The 17,975-nt window shown below is 47.1% G+C and overlaps 1 protein-coding gene across 6 annotated transcripts in view; it reads right to left on the reverse strand.

Annotated features, from left to right (window-relative positions):
- MORC2 (MORC family CW-type zinc finger 2) overlaps positions 1-17,975 on the reverse strand; it is a 112,917-nt gene that overhangs the window by 79,605 nt on the left and 15,337 nt on the right. For 5 of the 6 annotated variants that reach the window (XM_074972950.1, XM_074972949.1, XM_074972954.1 and 2 more), the window contains exon 5: positions 9,187-9,277. In XM_074972950.1, the coding sequence (XP_074829051.1) occupies positions 9,187-9,277 (91 nt within the window). Of the gene's footprint in view, positions 1-9,182; positions 9,278-17,975 lie in introns of all 6 variants that reach the window. The other variant, XM_074972952.1, reaches the window with a different exon arrangement.

Consider the following 17,975-nt stretch of genomic DNA (forward strand, 5'->3'; position numbering starts at 1 on the left):
ATTGCTCTCCTCGTGCCCTGAACCAAGGGTAGAAGGGAAGTGTGGAATGATGATGCTCCAGTTCCTCCTCTTACCATGAATCCAGTCATGATACGCAACAGAGGGGATGGACGACAGGTAGTGGAATACAGACAGGGACCACACATCTTGAAGAACCTCCATTACAAGTAACCAACCTCCATTTCTTCTTCGAGATACACTGGAGATTAGCAAACAGGAGTCAAACAGGAGGTGGGTACAAGGATGCAGATGGTATGGATATCTGCAGTACTGCCATTCCCACAGCTTTATCTGCAGCAGAGGTTTGGCCTAATGCTTAATGTTTTGTGACAGTATGGACAGAGCTCCAGGTAGCCACCCTACACATATCTAATAGAGGTATGTCTCAAGAGGTTGCTTGTACTCTAATGGAGTGGATTCTCATTCCCTCCCAGGGTTAGAGGAAGGATATCTGCTAGTTGGTAAAGAAGGATGATGCAGCTTGAGCTCCATTCAGAGAGCGTCTCTGGGTAGATGATAATGCTTGACCCTTGATCACTTTACTGAGGCAATAAATAAATAGTCTACATGTTTTCCTAACTGCTTTTGTTCTCTGCAGATAGAATGCCAGTGCCCCGCTGGACATCTAGAGAGAGCGAAGCCTTCTCTCCTCATCAGAAGTATGAGGCTTTGGAAAAAGAAGTACCAATAAGTGGATGGTTTGATTTATGTGAAATTCAGGAATTACTCTAGGAATGAATTTTGGTGGAGGTGAAGAAAGGCCTTTTTATGAAAAATGGTATATAATGGATCTTCCATGAGTGCTCCCAGCTCGCTCACCATTCTGGCTGATGCAATGGCAACTAGGGAGGCAACTTTCATCAACAGGTGGGACATGGAACAAGTGGCTATTTGTTCAAAAGGAGATGTGGTAAATACTGAAAGTATTAGATTAAGATCCCATTGTAATGTTGGTTTAACCACTGGTGGGAAAATTCTAAATTAGTCCATTCAGAAATCTAATTGTCGTTGGAGGAGTGAAGATCGTATGATCTTCAAACACAGGATGAAAGGCGCTCACTGCTGCGAGGTGGACTTTATTCCAGTAGGTTGGTGATATGCATGCTGGCTTCTCAAGGGGTCCAGGTGCCTTGTGCAATGTGATTGTCAATGTGGGCTCCCCAACATAAGAGGGAAGCATCCATGACAACAGTCACCTCGGGTAAGGGTGTGAGAAAAAGAACCCTCACAAACTTTTTCTGGGTTTGCCCGCCAGGCAGGAGAAGCCATCATCTTGGCCGGGACTGTTATTCTGGCACTGTCATAGAATCATAGAATATCACGGTTGGAAGGGACCTCAGGAGGTCATCTAGTCCAATCTCCTGCTCAAAGCCCCAGCCCTGTCGTCTGGTAAGTAGACAGACTGAAGTCAGGTTTGTAGACAGTGGAGGTGGAGCCTGGAAAATGGCGTTATGTGAGTGCATGAGGCCACATGGCCTAGAAGGGAAGGGCAGACACTGACTGGAGTCTGAGGTTTGATACAGACCTATTTTACCATATTACTCTTGGTGCGGAATCTCTCCATCAGGAGAGGTAGACTCTTGCTGTAGTCAAGTCCAGAATAGTTTCTATGAAATCTGTGGTCCTTGTGGGAATCAAAGTTGACTTTTCTTCGCTGATACAGATTCCCAGGAGAGATAATAGACTAGAAATGGGGTTGCTGACTGGATCTCCATGCTGGATCTGCCCATCAGTAGCCAGTCGCTGAAATCTGGAAAGACAAAGCTGTTTCTTCTCATCCAGGTCGCCACCACTGAAAAAGACTTTTGCAAGACTCTAGGTGCCATAGCTAGTCTGAACAGGAGGAGTCTGAATTGGTAATGGTCTTGTGGGGGAGATGTTCACATGCAGAGAAGGTGGGGAAACCAGAACTGGCAAGGTCAGAATGGGGTTATCAGAGTAACTCTGGCTCTCTCCCTCCTGATCTTGCAGAAGAAACGCAAAAGCAGGGGTAGCGGGGGGAAAGGCGTAATTGATCTGGTCTGACCAGTGGATGACAAGGGCATTGCCTTGGGAATGCGTGCCAAGATCCCCTCTGGAGCAGTATGTGATGATTTGCTATTGCCATAGAAGGCAAAGAGATCCCTAGTCAGATCTGGTCTGGTTGAAAATGTCGCTGACCTACGGTGTCATGCCATTCATGGTCAGTCACCAATTTCCTGCTGAGAGAGCCAACAATCATGTTCTGAGTCCCTGGAAGATAGGCCGCCAACAACAAGATCTTGTTGGCAATGCACCAATTGCACAACCAGAGCACTTCTGCACAAAGCGCCAGTGACCACATGCCCATTTGTTGGCATAATAAACTGTAGTGTTATTTTCAGAGTAGCAGCCGTGTTAGTCTGTATCCGCAAAAAGAAAAGGAGGACTTGTGGCACCTTAGAGACTAATGAATTTATTTGAGCAAGCTTTCATGAGCTACAGCTCACTTCATCGGATGCATTCCGATGAATAGTATTATTGTCCAACATAATGAGAATATGATGGGAGCAAACCGATGGGAGAAATACATGACACCCTCTGTACTGCTCAGAGCTCCAGACTGTTGATATGCACTCTGGATCCCCAAGTGGTCCAAGTCCCCTGGGTCATGTGCTCGCTCATATGGGCACCCCATCTGGCAAGTGATGCATCCACGACGATCTTCATGGCTTCTAACTTCTCTTGCACTTCTCTGTGCAGACCTGACAAGAGAGTCTGTCCACCATTGGAAGGAGGATAGTACATCCGGGGGAAGCTGTCAGCAGAAGGTCCATGGTACGTCACGTGGGAGAATAGACCTTCTGGAGCCACAGGTGAAGGTACAGATGGGCGAAGGCAGTGATATATGTGAAGCCACCATATGGCCATGGAAAGAAAGGCAAGTCCTGACTGGAACAAACGGACTGATGACCACTTGGCAATCAGCTCCTGCAGCATCTGAAATCTGTCCCTCAGTAGGCAGGCTTGTGCCAAAACTACATCAACAGATGCCCCAATGAATTCTAGGAACTGTTGGGGTCCAAAATTGATTTTTCAAAGTTTACATTCACCCCCAGGGAAGAGAGAGAAGTATAAGCAACATGGAGGTCGAGGTTCGAGCCTCCCTCGTGGATCATTCTGCTAGAAGCCAGTTGTCAAGATACAGGAATGTAAGGACCCCCTTATGCCAGAGGTGTGCTGATAGTACAGAGAAAACTTTGGTAAAGACTCATGGAGCCATGGTGAGTCCAAATGGTAGGACCCTGTATTGGAAGTGCCAAAGGCCAACTGTGAACTTTAAGAACCTCTTGTGGGTTGGATGGATGTCTATGTAAAAATAGGCATCCTGCACATCAAGAGCTGTAAACCACATTCCTTTTTCTAGCGAAGGGATGATGGCTGCTAAGGTGACCATGCAAAACTTTGTTTTGCATACGACCCCACTGAGATGGAGGTCTAAGACTGGTCTCCACCTACCCTTCTGCTTGGGTACAAAGAAATAAATGGAGTAAAATCCTGCGCCGATAGGTCGGAGGAACTGGTTCTATCACTCCCTTTTTCAGTAGGGAGTCCACCTCTAGGGTGAGGATACTGTCATGGGAGTGGTCCCTGAGGCAGGATCAGGGCAGGCGATGAGGAAGCGTTGTGAACTTGATTGGACAGCCATGTCAAATGACATCCAGGACGCACTTGTTCATTGTTATACTCCAATCTGGTAGAAAGAGTACTAGACACCCCCCTAAAGGGTGTGGGTCAGGTGTAGGGCAGGAGACAAGGTGGTTGGTGGCTCTCTAGGTGCACTCAGAAATCTCTTCAGCAAAGGCTGAGCATGTAATGTTGAAGACTGTGATGACAGACCTGAAGGACGAGCTCTATGAGTCTTCTGCTGCTTGTGAGGAGGTTCACAGGGCCATTGATGGAAGAAATGAGGAGCTCTGAACCAACATGCAGGTGCCTGAGGGAAGAACTTGTACTTTGGGTGTAGATGCCTTGGGGACCATAAAGTGGCTCTGGAATCCATGAGGGAGTGAAAGGAATCATTGGTCTCCTGCCTGAAAGGAAGGTCCTCTATAGTATTCTGCACTTCCCTGGGGACATAATGGGTGGATCTGGCAGTTTGTGCAACTTCTTATCATGCTTGTGACCCGTTTCTCTGTGGCTAGAACTCATGGAAGGTGCATCATCCTTCTTGAGCCTGGAGGGAGACTTACTGCCATGCTTCCTTACCCCCCTACTGGGCCCCAGCATAGGGTCCATAATACTAGTACCAGCAGAACCAGACTTAATCTCCATGGCAGGAGGCACGCTCCTGGGCTTCTCAGGCTGATGTGTGGGGCGGGGCGCGGCGCGAAGAGACGGACGCTTCCAGCCTGGATCTGACTGCAGCCTCATGATAACCTCTATGAGGTGCTTCTTGAGGTGGAGAGCCTAGTCTTCCCAGGTACAGTTTGGGAAGGACAAGCAGATACTGCACGTAGATCAAATGTGGGCTTCTCCCAAACAGTACAGGCAACGTTGCTCATCACTGACCAAGAACGAATGTGGACAGGAGGAGCAGATCTTGAACCCCGATGTCATCAGCATAATCCAGGCATGGATGCTGAGGGGTGGGGAACCAGAGAAATGGAGTCCCCAAGTGTCTTAATCCTGAAAACTAACACAAAAAGACTAAAACTACTGGAAAAAAAAGCAACCAAAACTATGTATAATTCTAAAAACAGGTGGTGGTTTTTTGTTTTTTTTAAGTGCATCAGAGAAAGGTGAGAGGACAGCAGCAGCTTTGACTCGGATTATGTGGTGGTGAGAAAGAACTGAGGGCGCGGTCAGCCTGCCCAATCCTTTGTTGCCTCGGATGAAACCATGAGGTGGAGCAGGGGCACATGTGCGGACCAACAGACACTACTACTTTTAAATTCTCAGGTTCCAGACACAACCTTGAGTGGAATCCAATAGGGACCATCATTCAAAACTTCACTCCTTGGTGGAATGAAGTAGCACTTCTCAACTCTTTTTGGGGAGGGAATGCACAAGGCAGGAGTGCATCACACTACTCTGGCCTCACTGACTGGGAGGGTCACTCGACTGGGACTCAACGGTTGTAAAATGTTCAATAGTCTATTCTGAGGCTCTTGGAACCTCCTTGAGCTGGATCTGGAGCTCAGATGCCACTCTTTGTAAGAGTTCACGATATTGCCTGTGATCATCAGGCAGAGCTGGTGAAGATGGGGTGACTACTTCATTTGGCAAGGACGATGAAATGGCCACTGAAACTCCTGAATCTGGTGCAACTTCCTCCTCTTCACACTCTGATGAAGCCAGTTGGTGTCAGCTAGGAAAGGATAGATAAGGTTCATGCACAGATCTGAGGTGCTAGAGAGTAAGGGTCCCAGGGAGGGAGGGATAGCTCAGTGGTTTGAGCATTGGCCTGCTAAACCCAGGGTTGTGAATTCAATCCTTGAGGGGGCCATTTAGGGATCTGGGGCAAAAATTGGGGATTGGTCCTGCTTTGAGCAGGGGGTTGGACTAGATGACCTCCTGAAGTTCCTTCCAACCCTGATATTCTATGATTCTATGACTCCAGTAATGCCAGCATGAGGAGCCAACCGCATGGCACTGGGAAGTCATATCTTGACAGAGACAGGACCCTGATCGACTGGAGCTTCTGACCAGACTCATCTCCCTATGAAGGGTAGAGGTTCATCTGGAGCCTTTGACTCATCAGATCAGAAGGTAGGTTCCCAACTGACAAGCAGAACCATCAGTACCAACGGATGGATACTCAGATTTGTGGATGGTAGAGATCACCCCAGTGTCTTCAAGGTGGTTTCTTCCAGGTGTGATGCTATATCTAAATAAAGTTGGACCTAAGAGGAGAGGGGATTGAGGACAGGGAGAGCAAAAATGTACTCCAGGGAAACACAGGTCTCAGACCACCTCAAGGTGCTAGGTGTATGGGTGGTTGGGCCGCCACACCCGAGCCTTCTCTGGTTATAGTGGACATTGAATCCTTTTGGGGCTGTGTTGGTATCGGTACAGAGTCTGATCTGGATGTGTCCTTTGGCTTATACATCAGCATCAAGATTGGTACCAATGGATCCATATTCCTACAGGCCACATTCTCCTGTAGTGGCTGTTTACCTGGGCCTAAGTCCTTATCATCCATGTGCACGGACTCGCCTGACTTGGACAGAATCAGGGATGGATCTTTTCAGAGCATATTTTACAGAGGATCTGTACCGATGCTTGTGACAGTGCTCCTTACGCTAATAAGAAGCCTTTCATTCTCTAGGCTTGGAAATTGTAGTCTCAGCTCCTGAGCTCATGTTCGGAGGGGCACTGCCAATTCATTGAGACCAGTGTACGGGGGGGGCTCCTTGGCCCAGATCCAACTGGGGTCTCATGGCTTTTTCAGTCTGAGCTCTCAACCCCAAGTCTGAGGAGGGAAGGAGCAGCAGATGCAGAGACGTGAACCTCACTGAGACAGTAAAGGCAGTGCTGGTGTTAGTCACTAACTGAAAAGAAGCAGGGGCAGGAAACACAGAAACAGTTCTTAAACCCCAGGACACAAGGCACAGTCCTTGCCTTCAGGAGAGAATTTTCCTAAGGCAGGGAACAAATAGTGAAAATATTAAAATACTACTATTTACAATATATAATTACAGATTAAAGAAAATGACAGAAGCAGCTGTAGACCCAGAAGATTCTGACTCAGGCCATGTGACAGTAAAAAGAAATTGGAACAGGGTTGGTCCATACCGCCCATTGTACTCTTGGTTCAGAACACAAGGAGAGTAACTGCACGTGTGAACCAATGGACACTTTTTACTAAAAATCTCTGGACTCAGACATACAGTGCACTTGTGTACCTATATATGGAATACAAATAGGGACGATCACTTGAAGAAAACTAGAATTTCTGTAACTTGCCTTTGCATTAGAAAACTGTTCAATTGAGAGGCAGCATGCTCCAGCAGATGTTGCACTGGACCAAACTCAAGATACCTGGATTCTATACTGAGTTCTACCAATGACCTGTTGCATAACCCTGGGTGAGTCACTTCTCTTTGTGCACTACCCACCCTTTGTCCATCTCGTTTATTTAGACGGTGAGCTCTTCAGGGCAGGGATGGTCTCTTACTATTGCTTTTGTTTGTACAGTGCCTAGCACAATGGGATTCTGATCCTGGTTGGGGCCTCTAGGAACTACTGGAATACAGAAACCCATTAATCTAAATTCTGGGTCAGACATTTCCCCCTGTCCAATTGCCCAAATTCACCAGACTTTAAAAAAGAGGAAAAAAGTGGAAAAATTAGTGGTCCAGGCCACACTTTTCAAAGGCGACTAGTGATTTTAGATATCCAGCTGACACCTAAAATTGAGACACCCAATAGTCACTTTTAAAGTCTTGGTGTCCCCAAAATAAGCTTTCATTTTGGTATGTTACTCCTGGGGGAATTCTGCACATCTGTGGATACACAGAATTCATCTGTCCCGCATAAATTTTGTTTTTTCCCCCCCGCATAAAATACATTCTGCCCAAGAAGTATTGCATTTCCACCTTTTGCCCACTAGAGGCTGCTATAGCCCAGAATAGCCAGCCACATGGACACAGCCAGCTGTTCTGGTGCCACAACAGCCTCTGGTGTGCAAAAGGCAGAACTGCAGCACTTCTGGGGCAAAATGTATTTTCTGTGGGGAAAAAAAATTTCTGTGAGTGCCCAGTGCTGCAGAATTCCCCCAGGAGAAGAAGTTCATCACAGCACCCTGCCTGCAGAGTCAGGTTAGGACAGAGTGTGGCACACAAGACTGTTGGGGGTGCGTCACAGACTGGGATTCAGAAAGGCTAGTGGGGGCGGGAGCGGAGACAGACTGGGCATGGGCTCAGGAGCTTGTGGGGTGACAGTGTTGAGCCGCGGGGAGGTTGGTTGCAGGAACACTTGGGGATGGGGGAGGAGGCTGCAGAGACCCATGGGGATGGAGGGATCCAGGGACAGGGGCAGATGCGTCTGACTGAATGGGAAAGGCTTGTGGTCAGCCAGGGCCTGCATGGGGGAGGCTTCCCAACTCCCTAACAATCCCTCCCACCCCACCCAAAAAACCTTCTCACAACCACACCCAATACCCTCCAGGTTCACTCCCAGGCTCCTTCCCTCTCCCTCAGCTCCTCAGTTACCCCTGACACCCCCAAGTCTTTGCACTGCTTCTGACAAGTGCAGGAAATACAGTTCCGTATTGTAATTTAAATGAATTACTCAAAGTGATCACTCTCGTTACAGTGTGTATGGTAACGCCCATTGTTTCATGTTCTCTGTGTATATAAATCTCCCCACTGTATTTTCCACTGAATGCATCCGATGAAGTGAGCTGTAGCTCACGAAAGCTTATGCTCAAATAAATTGGTTAGTCTCTAAGGTGCCACAAGTCCTCCTGTTCTTTTTGCGGGTACAGACTAACACGGCTGCTCCTCTGACACCTGTCAAAGTTCTGTATTAATATTATTTGTCAAAAAAATTTTACCTGAATCTTTTTTTTTTGGGGTCTGTATTGTTAGACATACTTGTTGACAGATATTTTGAAATAAATTACCAAAATAATTGAAACTGACATTATTGTGTTATTTTGACAAATAAAATATGCAGAACTTTTAATTTTCTGGCACTGAATTTTTAGGTTTTTTGCAGAATTTTTTATTTTTTTTGGCACAGACTTCTTCCAGTAGTATGTACCCCAAACCAAAAGAGCAAATTCTGAGAAAATCAGAACTTCATTCCCAATAAAGATTCACAATCATCCCAGAAAAATCTTTAGGAATCCAGCACTGGTAGCCACGTTGTATCTACAGGATTCACCTTTAAAGGTCACCAGCATAGCCTCCTATTAGCAAATGGTCATTCAAACCTCTAGTCTCAGTATCATTATGATATTGCCATGTAGTGTAAGTTATTGTGATGTCATAGCCCTAAGACCAACTTCATTGCCTGAGAAAGAGTTACAAGGAGAGAGACAGACATACAGAGAGTGTATCCAAAGCTAACAAATAAAGCCACCCATAACTCCCTTATGGTAGCTTTTTAAATGGGACTTTAAGTGTTTCCTTTTTATAGAAGAACATGAAGCTCAACATTTGCTGGCCCTCTATAAGCCAAACTTCAAGATCTCAGAAGGCTGGCTTCTGTTATACCTACGATTTCAAGCCGTTCCCATACTGCCCAATTTGAGTAGACTCTGGTGATCGTTTGGACGATTTACCAAACTGAATCACACTTGCAGCATCACCTGGAATGACAGACAGAAAAAGTATGTAAAAAAATATTTTATACATATATTCTCTCTCATACACAGAGATTTTTTTACAAGACTATCGTGATTACATTACACAGTGACAGATTACATTACACAGTCCAAACACTGAAGGCCAGAAAAAAGGTTGGTTATGGGTGTGATTTTTTAAAAGATATTTTTATACCAGCAAAAGGAATAATGTAGATTCAATCATAATGGCAAAAGAACCTTTGCGAGTAACACTTACTTCATTCGGGGAAACAGTATAAACTATTTTGCTAGTTGAAGCTGCATTTACTTTAAAATGGTTTGCTCATATAGTTATACCAGCAAACCTTTTCTAGTGTAGACTAGACCCAGGACCCTTCAGAATTCCACAGAGATACTGTTCTTCTCTCACAAAATAGGGAAATCTTCTTCTGCTCTTAGGTCCAAAACAATTCCAAATACCTTCAGGTTAAAAGAACCCAGCAGGACACCTACAGCAAAGATTCTGCTGCAAACATTATTCAATAATATCAACATTTTGTAAAATACAAAAGCATAAAACTCCACATAAGTCTTTGCACCCATTTCCAAGTCTTTCCTCTATGAAACAATGATCATTTAAACAAAATAGCACTACTAACCAGAGATATGCTGATAAAACAATTGTAAATTCACTGGCAGGTTTCTAGAGCATTGGCTCAAGAATGCTTAAATGGTATTAAAGTAGTATCATTCCAATATGTAAACACAACTAATATTTAATACTCTTTATTAGCATTGGATACATGGTGCAATCACAATGGAAAGGATGTGATTATTCTGAGGTTGTAGGTTTTGGGGTTCTATTTTTTTATTTGCTTTCCACCACATTAATTCAGATCTTCCATTATATGCGAGATGGGAAGCCAGCATTTGAAACTACACGCAAAGTGTTAAGCTTCTGTCAGTCCAAGGGATAATGGCTCAGCAAATGATTCTTTTGTGAGGTAACTGAATCCTCAAATTCTTCACTGAGATAAGAGAAGGTTACTTACCTGTAACTGGAGATTCTTTGAGATGCGTGGTCCTTATTTGTATTCCAAAACATGAGCGTACATGTGCGCCATGCACCAGAGACAGAAGATTGTTGTATCAGTATCCATTGACCTGCACATGCGCTGTACGTAGCCTTGTGCCGCAGGCGAGGTTATATGAAGCTGTGAGGGATGACACCCCACCACAGTCACCCTCTCACCATCGAGCAACATGGACCACAACAGAGGGGACGGAGGGTGAGTATTGGAATACAAATAGGGACTATACATCTTGAAAAACCTTCAGTTACAGATAAGTAACCTCCTCCTCTTCTTCAAGTGATGGTTTCTATATGTATTCCAAATGCAGTTAAGTACCAAGCAGTGATCAATGTGGAGAAGGTTGCAAGGATGCAAGAGGTACTGCAGTCTGAAGGACGGCACAACCCACGGCTGCATCGGCTACTGCCCCCTGGGCTATGGCATAGCAGGCCATGAAGGTAAGGACAGGATGCCATGTCACCACCTCGCAGATATTATGCCAGGAAACATCTGCCAAGGAGGTGGAAGTGGCCGCCTATGCCCATGTCAAGTGTGCCATAATCCAGCTGGGCAGCATGGCATTAGAGAGCTTGTAGCATGCACGTATGCAGGCCAAGACCCACTTCGAGACACACTGGAAGGAGAGGGCCTGACCTCGGGATCTGTCTGCAAAGGCGTGGAGAAGCACGGAAGTCACGGATCCTGTCTATGTAGAAGGTGAGGGTGCAACAGACATCAAGTGAGTGCAAGTTCTATCTCCCAGACTGGCATGTGGCTTAGGATGTAAGACTGGTAGGTAAATCGACTGCCTGATGTGGAAGTCTGAAACCACTTTCACCCCAAATTTCTCCTGAAGGTATAAGGAGACCTCGTCCTTATGGAAGACTGCCAGGTGGACCAGGACAGAGCTAATGGAAAGGCCCGAGGCCTTAGGTTCAAGGAGGTGATGGAGAAAGCGTCCAGGGAAAGGTTATGGCTCCAAGCTCAGAAGATGGAACAGGCCTATTTCACTATATAGCACACTCTGGTGGAGGCCCGCCCGCTGTGGGTAAGGATGAGACACACTGGTGTCAACCAGGTGTTAACCACGCACAAGCCCCATCCAAAAACCAGGCCATGAGAGTAAGGGGACCAGGATTGAGGTGGCAGACAGTACCCTGGTCTGGGGTGAGGTCCAGGATCAGGCAGAAAGCCAGAGGAGGTTGGGAAACCACAACTGACCGGGCCAAAATGGAGCGATCAGCAGTATTGTGGCTTGTGTCCTGGCAGATCTTCTGTAGCACCTTGGGAAGGAGGGAAATGGGGCGAGAGGCATAGTGGAGTTCACCACCCCAAGGCAGGAGAGCACCACTTTGGGAGCTGGGCTCCGTGGCCCCCCAGGAACAGTAAAGGAGGAATTTGTGAGTCTCACACATGGCAAGAAGATCCCGGCAAGGGGTATCCCAGGCATAGCAGAGTGAATGGAGAGTGGGGTCATGGAGTTCCCACTCGTGATTGAGGTATCTGTGCCAGCTGAGCACATGGGCCATGGAGTTCTGCGTGCCTGAGAGATATGCTGCGTTCAGCGTGACATGATGGCGGATGCACCAGTTCCAGAGGTGGATGGATTCTGTACAAAGAGACAGAGACTTGGTGCCACCATGCCTGTTTATGTAAGCCACCACCGTGATCTTGTCAGAGGATTTGACCTGACACAGATGAGTAGCAGGAACATGCGGCAAGCCAAGCGGACTGCTCGAAGCTGGAGGACATTGATGCACTCGTGTGCCTCATGCTGAATCCAAAACCCCTGGGCAATGTGCTCACTCAGAGAATGCCCCAATCGGTGAGGGAGACATCTGTGGTCAAGGTGACAGCTGGGACAGGTGTGGTGAAGGGGGTGCTGAAGAACACCTTGGAGAGTCGATCCACCAGACCAGGGAGGCCCAAACTGAGCACGGAACAAGCAGTGTGTCATTCAAGTGGGTTGCATGAGGCCAGGCAACTGACAGGAGCTACAGCTGCAGATAGCACACGTGTAATTGGGTATACAGCGTTACATAGGTGAACTGTGGTGCGGGGGCTGCGGTGAAGGTCCACAACTACAGCCATCAAGGTGGCGAGGCGGTCTGCCAGGAGAAAGGCCCCAGCTGCCATGGACTCGAGATGAGCACCAAGGAAGTGGATTGTGTGTGTCAGGATGAGCACCGATTTCTCCTCATTAATGCAGACACAGAGTGGCGAGGAGAGAGTGAAGAGTGTGAATGGCAGATGTAGCTTGGTGCAGGAAGGCATGATGAGAAGCCAGCTGTCCAAATACAGGAACATGGAGCATCCTAGACTCCAGAGCTGTACTGCCACTACTGCAAACACTTTTGTGAAGACCGTGGGGGGCTGTCGCAATGCCGAAGGGAAGGACCCTGAACTGGTAGTGGTTAGTGCCCTCACGGAAGCGAAAAAATTTGTGGTCAGCCAGGTGGATGTCGATATGGAAGTACGCATCTTTCACGTTGAGAGCTGTGAACCAGACTCCCCAGAGAAGGGAGGGAGTAATCAATGCGAAATGAACGTATAGAACTTTGTCTTGCAGATGAAGGTGTTGAGAATCCAGACATTGAGTAAAGGGCAGAGCCCTCCACCCTTCTTCGGGATGAGAAATATGGAGAGTAGAAATCCTAGCCAATGAAGGGGCCGAGCACCGGTTCTATCACGCCCTTGGTGATGAGGGCATTTGCCTCGTTTTGTGGCAGGGATTCCCTCGTGGGAGCCCAGTGAAGTGGGGAGGTGAGAAACCTGATAGAGTAACCGTGTCGTACAACCCCCAGCACCCAACAGTCCGTGGTGATCTTGCTCCTGTTGTGGGGAAAAGACAGCCCCAAAGGTAAAGGGGGAGATGGGAGGATGAGGGTGGTGATGCAGGGGACTCTCAGCTTCAACTTGTGCGTCAAAAAGATGTGGTTGATGAGGCAAGGAAGAGGTGGCTGTGGCAGGAGCGGAGGTCTGGGGCCACTGGGATCAGTGTCTTCAAGGTGGAGCATCCTCACAGTGGAGATAGCGGTCTGGTATGGTGCACAGGACCAGGGCTGGGAGGGTTGTTATTGCTGGTCTCCACCAGGGTGCTGGGATGTAAATGCCTAGAGGCCAAAGCGTCACCCTCGAGTCCTTCAGGGAGCGAAGGGACTTGGCAAAGACTGATGAGATCAGCTTGACTTCATCAAAGGGGAGGTCCTGAATGGTGGTCTTGACCTCCTGTTGGAAGCCAGAGAATGGCAGCCATGACTCCCTGTGCATGACTATGCCAGTCGCAAGGGAGCAGGAGGATGCATCTGCGACATCGACCACCTCTTGGCGGCTCATCTGGTCAGTCAGGTGATCTTCTTGCACAAGGGCCCGGAAGCCTTGCCGTTTGTCCAATGGCAAGTCAGCCAGGAACTCTCTGCTAGCTTGGCATAATTGTTAAAGCCATACTTCGCTAGCAAAGCCTGGTAATTAGCAATGCAAAACCGCAACACCATGGAAAAGTAGACCTTCTGGCCCAAAAGGGCCAGGCGTTTGGCCACCCTGTGTGCTGGCCATGCATATGCTGCCTCAAGCATTTGGTCGCCGTGTGAACCACCAGGGAAAGGGGTGTGGGGGGGCGAAGAAGAGAGTCTGTTTCCTAAGACAGAACAAAGAACCGGCGATCTGCCCATTTGGGCATGGGGGCACGAGAGGCAGGTGTGTGCCAGACCATCCACACTGGCCGCAGGACAGCATCGTTGATGGGCAACACAGTGCAAGCCAGTCCCTGGGACTGGAAGATATCCAGCAACTGGTGGTGGTAGTGGTCCTGGAGCTCCTCCAGGGGTATGCCCAAGTTACTAGCAACCCTCTGCAGCAGCTCCTGATGCCTCCTGACAATCATAAGTAGTAAGAGGGTGGGGGGAAATCAGGGTATCATCCAGCAAGGAGGAGGTGATGGTAGGGACTGTTGGAACCCATCAATACCAGCTCCACTTCTGAGTCTGAGCTGTTCGGGTCTGGTGCAGGAGCCCAGACTGAAGGTTAGGTGCCCTGAGAAGGTAAATAAGGCCAGTGGTGCATTCGATGTTACTGACACCTCACGCTTCTTTTTAGCTTTGCTCTCAGATTGGGGAAGCTCACCATGTGTCTGCACAGGATCTCTCACCTGATTGGGCGCTGCTCGGGGAGGGAACACTGAGCTTGGCAGCAGTCTGTGACAGGGGCTTGCTACAATGCCCATGAGAGTGTGTTTGCGACTCACACTGGGACTTCTCTGGCACCGGCGGCACCTTTGGATCCGAGGCGCGAGAAGTGCTAGGTGGGGGGCTCACCACTGGCGAAGGGTGTTGCACCATCAGAACTGACAGTTCCTGGTCAGACTGGGCATGCAGCCAGGGAGTCTCTTCCATGAGGAACGTATGGAGGCGGAATAGGTGAGCCCCACAGCAGGAAGGAGTGGCAGATTTAGCAATGGGCAGCTAGATGGGCTTCCCCAAGGCAATAAAGGGAGTGGTGGTACTCATGACTCATGGAGTATGAGCAAGGGCACGACAAACAGTTCTTGAACTGCAGAACGTGGGGCATAGTCCCCTGGAGAATCAGGGGCATAGCCTGGCCCCAGATGGGGTGAGGGTTAAAACTAATTATAGAAAAAAAGAAATACTAACACTGTACAACGAACAAGCATGTTTGCAGGCGAGCTACGAGTATGGAGGAACAAGGATTCCAACTCCAACCATGCAGCGGTAAGAGGGAACCGAGGGGGCATCGTCCCGCACAGTCTCATATAACCTTGCCTACACCATGAGGCTATGTACAATGCACATGCGGGCCAACTGACACTGCTGAAAAAAACTTCCAGCTCCAGCGCATATGTGCACCTGTGTTTGGAATACATATAGGAACCATCACTCAAAGAAGAACAGAGTTATCACAAAGAATCTATTGGGGAGAAAATCTACAAATCCAAAGACGATGTGAAATTCCTTAGTTCAGACAAGACGACCGGAATGCCAAGGGGATCAATGGTCAAGGGGATCAATCGACTGGCTCTAAAGGTCTAATTACTCATGGAAATTCCATCTTGTGTCAAGTCAAACTAAATAGGGGAGGACACTTCAGAGCAGCTTTTAAGAGCTGTAGTGATCCATCTCCTCTGGGAGAGGGGGCTAAAGAGTGCCTTCATCTCCCTGCCCCTAACAACCTGCCAGGAACCCTGAAATCTCTAAATCTGTGTCCAAAGAAAACAGACTTATGCTTTACTGTGGTAGTAGCAGCAGAGACCCCATCTGTGTGTGTGTTTCTTTGCCTGTCCTTTTAAATTAAGTTTCCAGCCTGCATGACCAATATCTTTAGTTAAGCTTTATGTTCATGTTCCTTGTCATGCAAGTTTTTGGTGAATAAATGGTATAGCTGCATTGCTTTCTGACTGCACTGTATTCTAAAGGAAGTTGCTCAGGGATCTACCTCTAGGGACCAGCTACCAGTCCACTAATTGGTCCTCATTAGCCAAGACAAACAGGCAGTGTTTGAATCACATCTGAAAAACCTAACAAGGCTCCTTGTTTTGTCTACTAATCCTCAATAGGCTTCTGGATTCCATGAAGCATTGAGGGAAGAGACAGACCTACACATCACAGGGTGAGTGCTATAACCTTGGCACTGAAGCACAAACTAGTTGGAGTGAGCAGTAACGATAGAACTTGTTTATACTATAACTTTAGCCATATTATTAGTAGCTTTGTTGTTGTTTTGTTGTCCACAGAGCACAGAGCAAAGAACCACTGAACAAATATCCCAGTACCTAGAACCACATAACAAGTGGTTGAGTTAGTGGACTTGAATTATTGAAGAAAGGAAAATTTTCAGATAGACACGTTTTCCCATTCTTCATATTCAGGTCCACTGATCCCGATAATGGGATTTTAATCAGAAATGCAGTTGTACAGGGAAGGTATTAGTTTGGAGCCAGAATTTACCCATTGATCCATGGTATTTCTAAGGCACATTTTTCTGTGCATAGATACCAAAGAACTAGGCACAACAGAGGCTTGAGTTCATTGTGATGCTATGGCATCCAGCGCTTTCCTGCCGAAGACCAAACTGGAACATACTTTGCTGCACTTGAAATTAGACATCCAAGGTACAACTCAGGACCATGTAGTCACCTTGCCGATTTCTTCATAAAAGAGATACAACCTCATGAATCATAAGATGAAGGATAAACAAATTAGCCTTCAGAGGGAACACTTAGCTTTACATGCTTCCAACACACAACACCATAGCCATGTGGTCATGAAGGATTTAGATGTCTAAACCCTTCCTTTAAATTGATGTTTGAATAAAAAAAAAATCAGATCCATTCCAAAATTAAAGTATCGCTTCTTTGGTGTGGCAAGTGCATTTCTATCAGCATTCTATGAATAAGGCCTCAGCATGGAAGAGATGAACATAACCTTAGATGACAGGAGAGACAAATGGAATGGCTTAACTAGGCATCTGGTAAAGTTAACAGTTTGATAACAGTTTATTATGGAGGTCTGTGACCATCTTAAGTATGAATGATTCTAAACCTTCTGGATGACTGTATGGGAGTAAATCTTGCCTGGTCTACAAATTCTCAGGACATATGCCTATTGAGGAATTTTCAGGCCCGTTGAGAGGCATGCATTAGTCTAAGGTTTGCTTATTTCTGCCTCAGTGTTTAAATGTCAAGCCATGTAGAGAATATTGTCTATTGGTAGAATGGTTCCTTGAGAAGAACAGAAATTCAGAATATTCTTTTCAGAGGAAATGGTTACAGAAATCTGAGCCCTCTGAGGTCTGGATAAGCCAGAGGAGTTTCTCTGTATGTTAGGCACACTGGATGTTCCATGGCCTAGTCTGTTATGTCATAGAACGACAGCTTTCTCAGCCATAATGAGATGAGAATGATTAGACCCGATCTCCCCTGAGCTTACGGAGAACCCTAGTTCATGAGCAGGAAGAGACGACAGACTTAAAAGGTGGTATTTTGCTTATGACCACCCATGTCTGCTGCTTCTAAAACCTTATACATGAGCAAAAAATATGGGTCTCTTGGGAACAAAGTTGTTTTTGTGTGTGTGTGTGGGGGGGGGGGGTGCAACAGCTACCTGCCCCTCTCCTTGGCTCTCCATATTTTCTTGTTGAGAAGAGGAATAGGTGAAGGCTTCACTCTACAAGATCTATTTGCTATCGGCTTAGCCAGGAAATTGAGATTACCCTTCATATAGAGCAGTGGTTCTCAAACTTTTGTACTGATTATCCCTTTCACACAGCAAGCCTCTGAGTGCAACCCCCCTCCGCTGATAAGTTAAAAGCACTTTTTTTTTTAAAATATTTAAAACTATTATAAATGCTGGAGACAAAGCAGGATTTGGGGGTAGCAGCTGACAGCTCACAACCCCCCACCTTACAACCTCAAAACCCCCTGAGGGGTCACGACCCCCAGTTCGAGAACCCCTGACAGAGGCTACACAAGGACAGGCAACTTCCCCACCCAAACTACGAGGGAATGAGCTTCTTTGTGTAGAAGAGCTCTGTCTGTTAATGTGTGGATTGGCTGTTGTGGTGTGTTTTGTAATCAGTGTTATGGCTTTCTAAATACTGGTACAGGTCTTGGTAGAAGTTAGCTCCCAGCCATATAG

The sequence above is a fragment of the Natator depressus genome, chromosome 15, assembly GCF_965152275.1.
Source record: "Natator depressus isolate rNatDep1 chromosome 15, rNatDep2.hap1, whole genome shotgun sequence".
Lineage (NCBI taxonomy): Eukaryota > Metazoa > Chordata > Testudines > Cheloniidae > Natator > Natator depressus.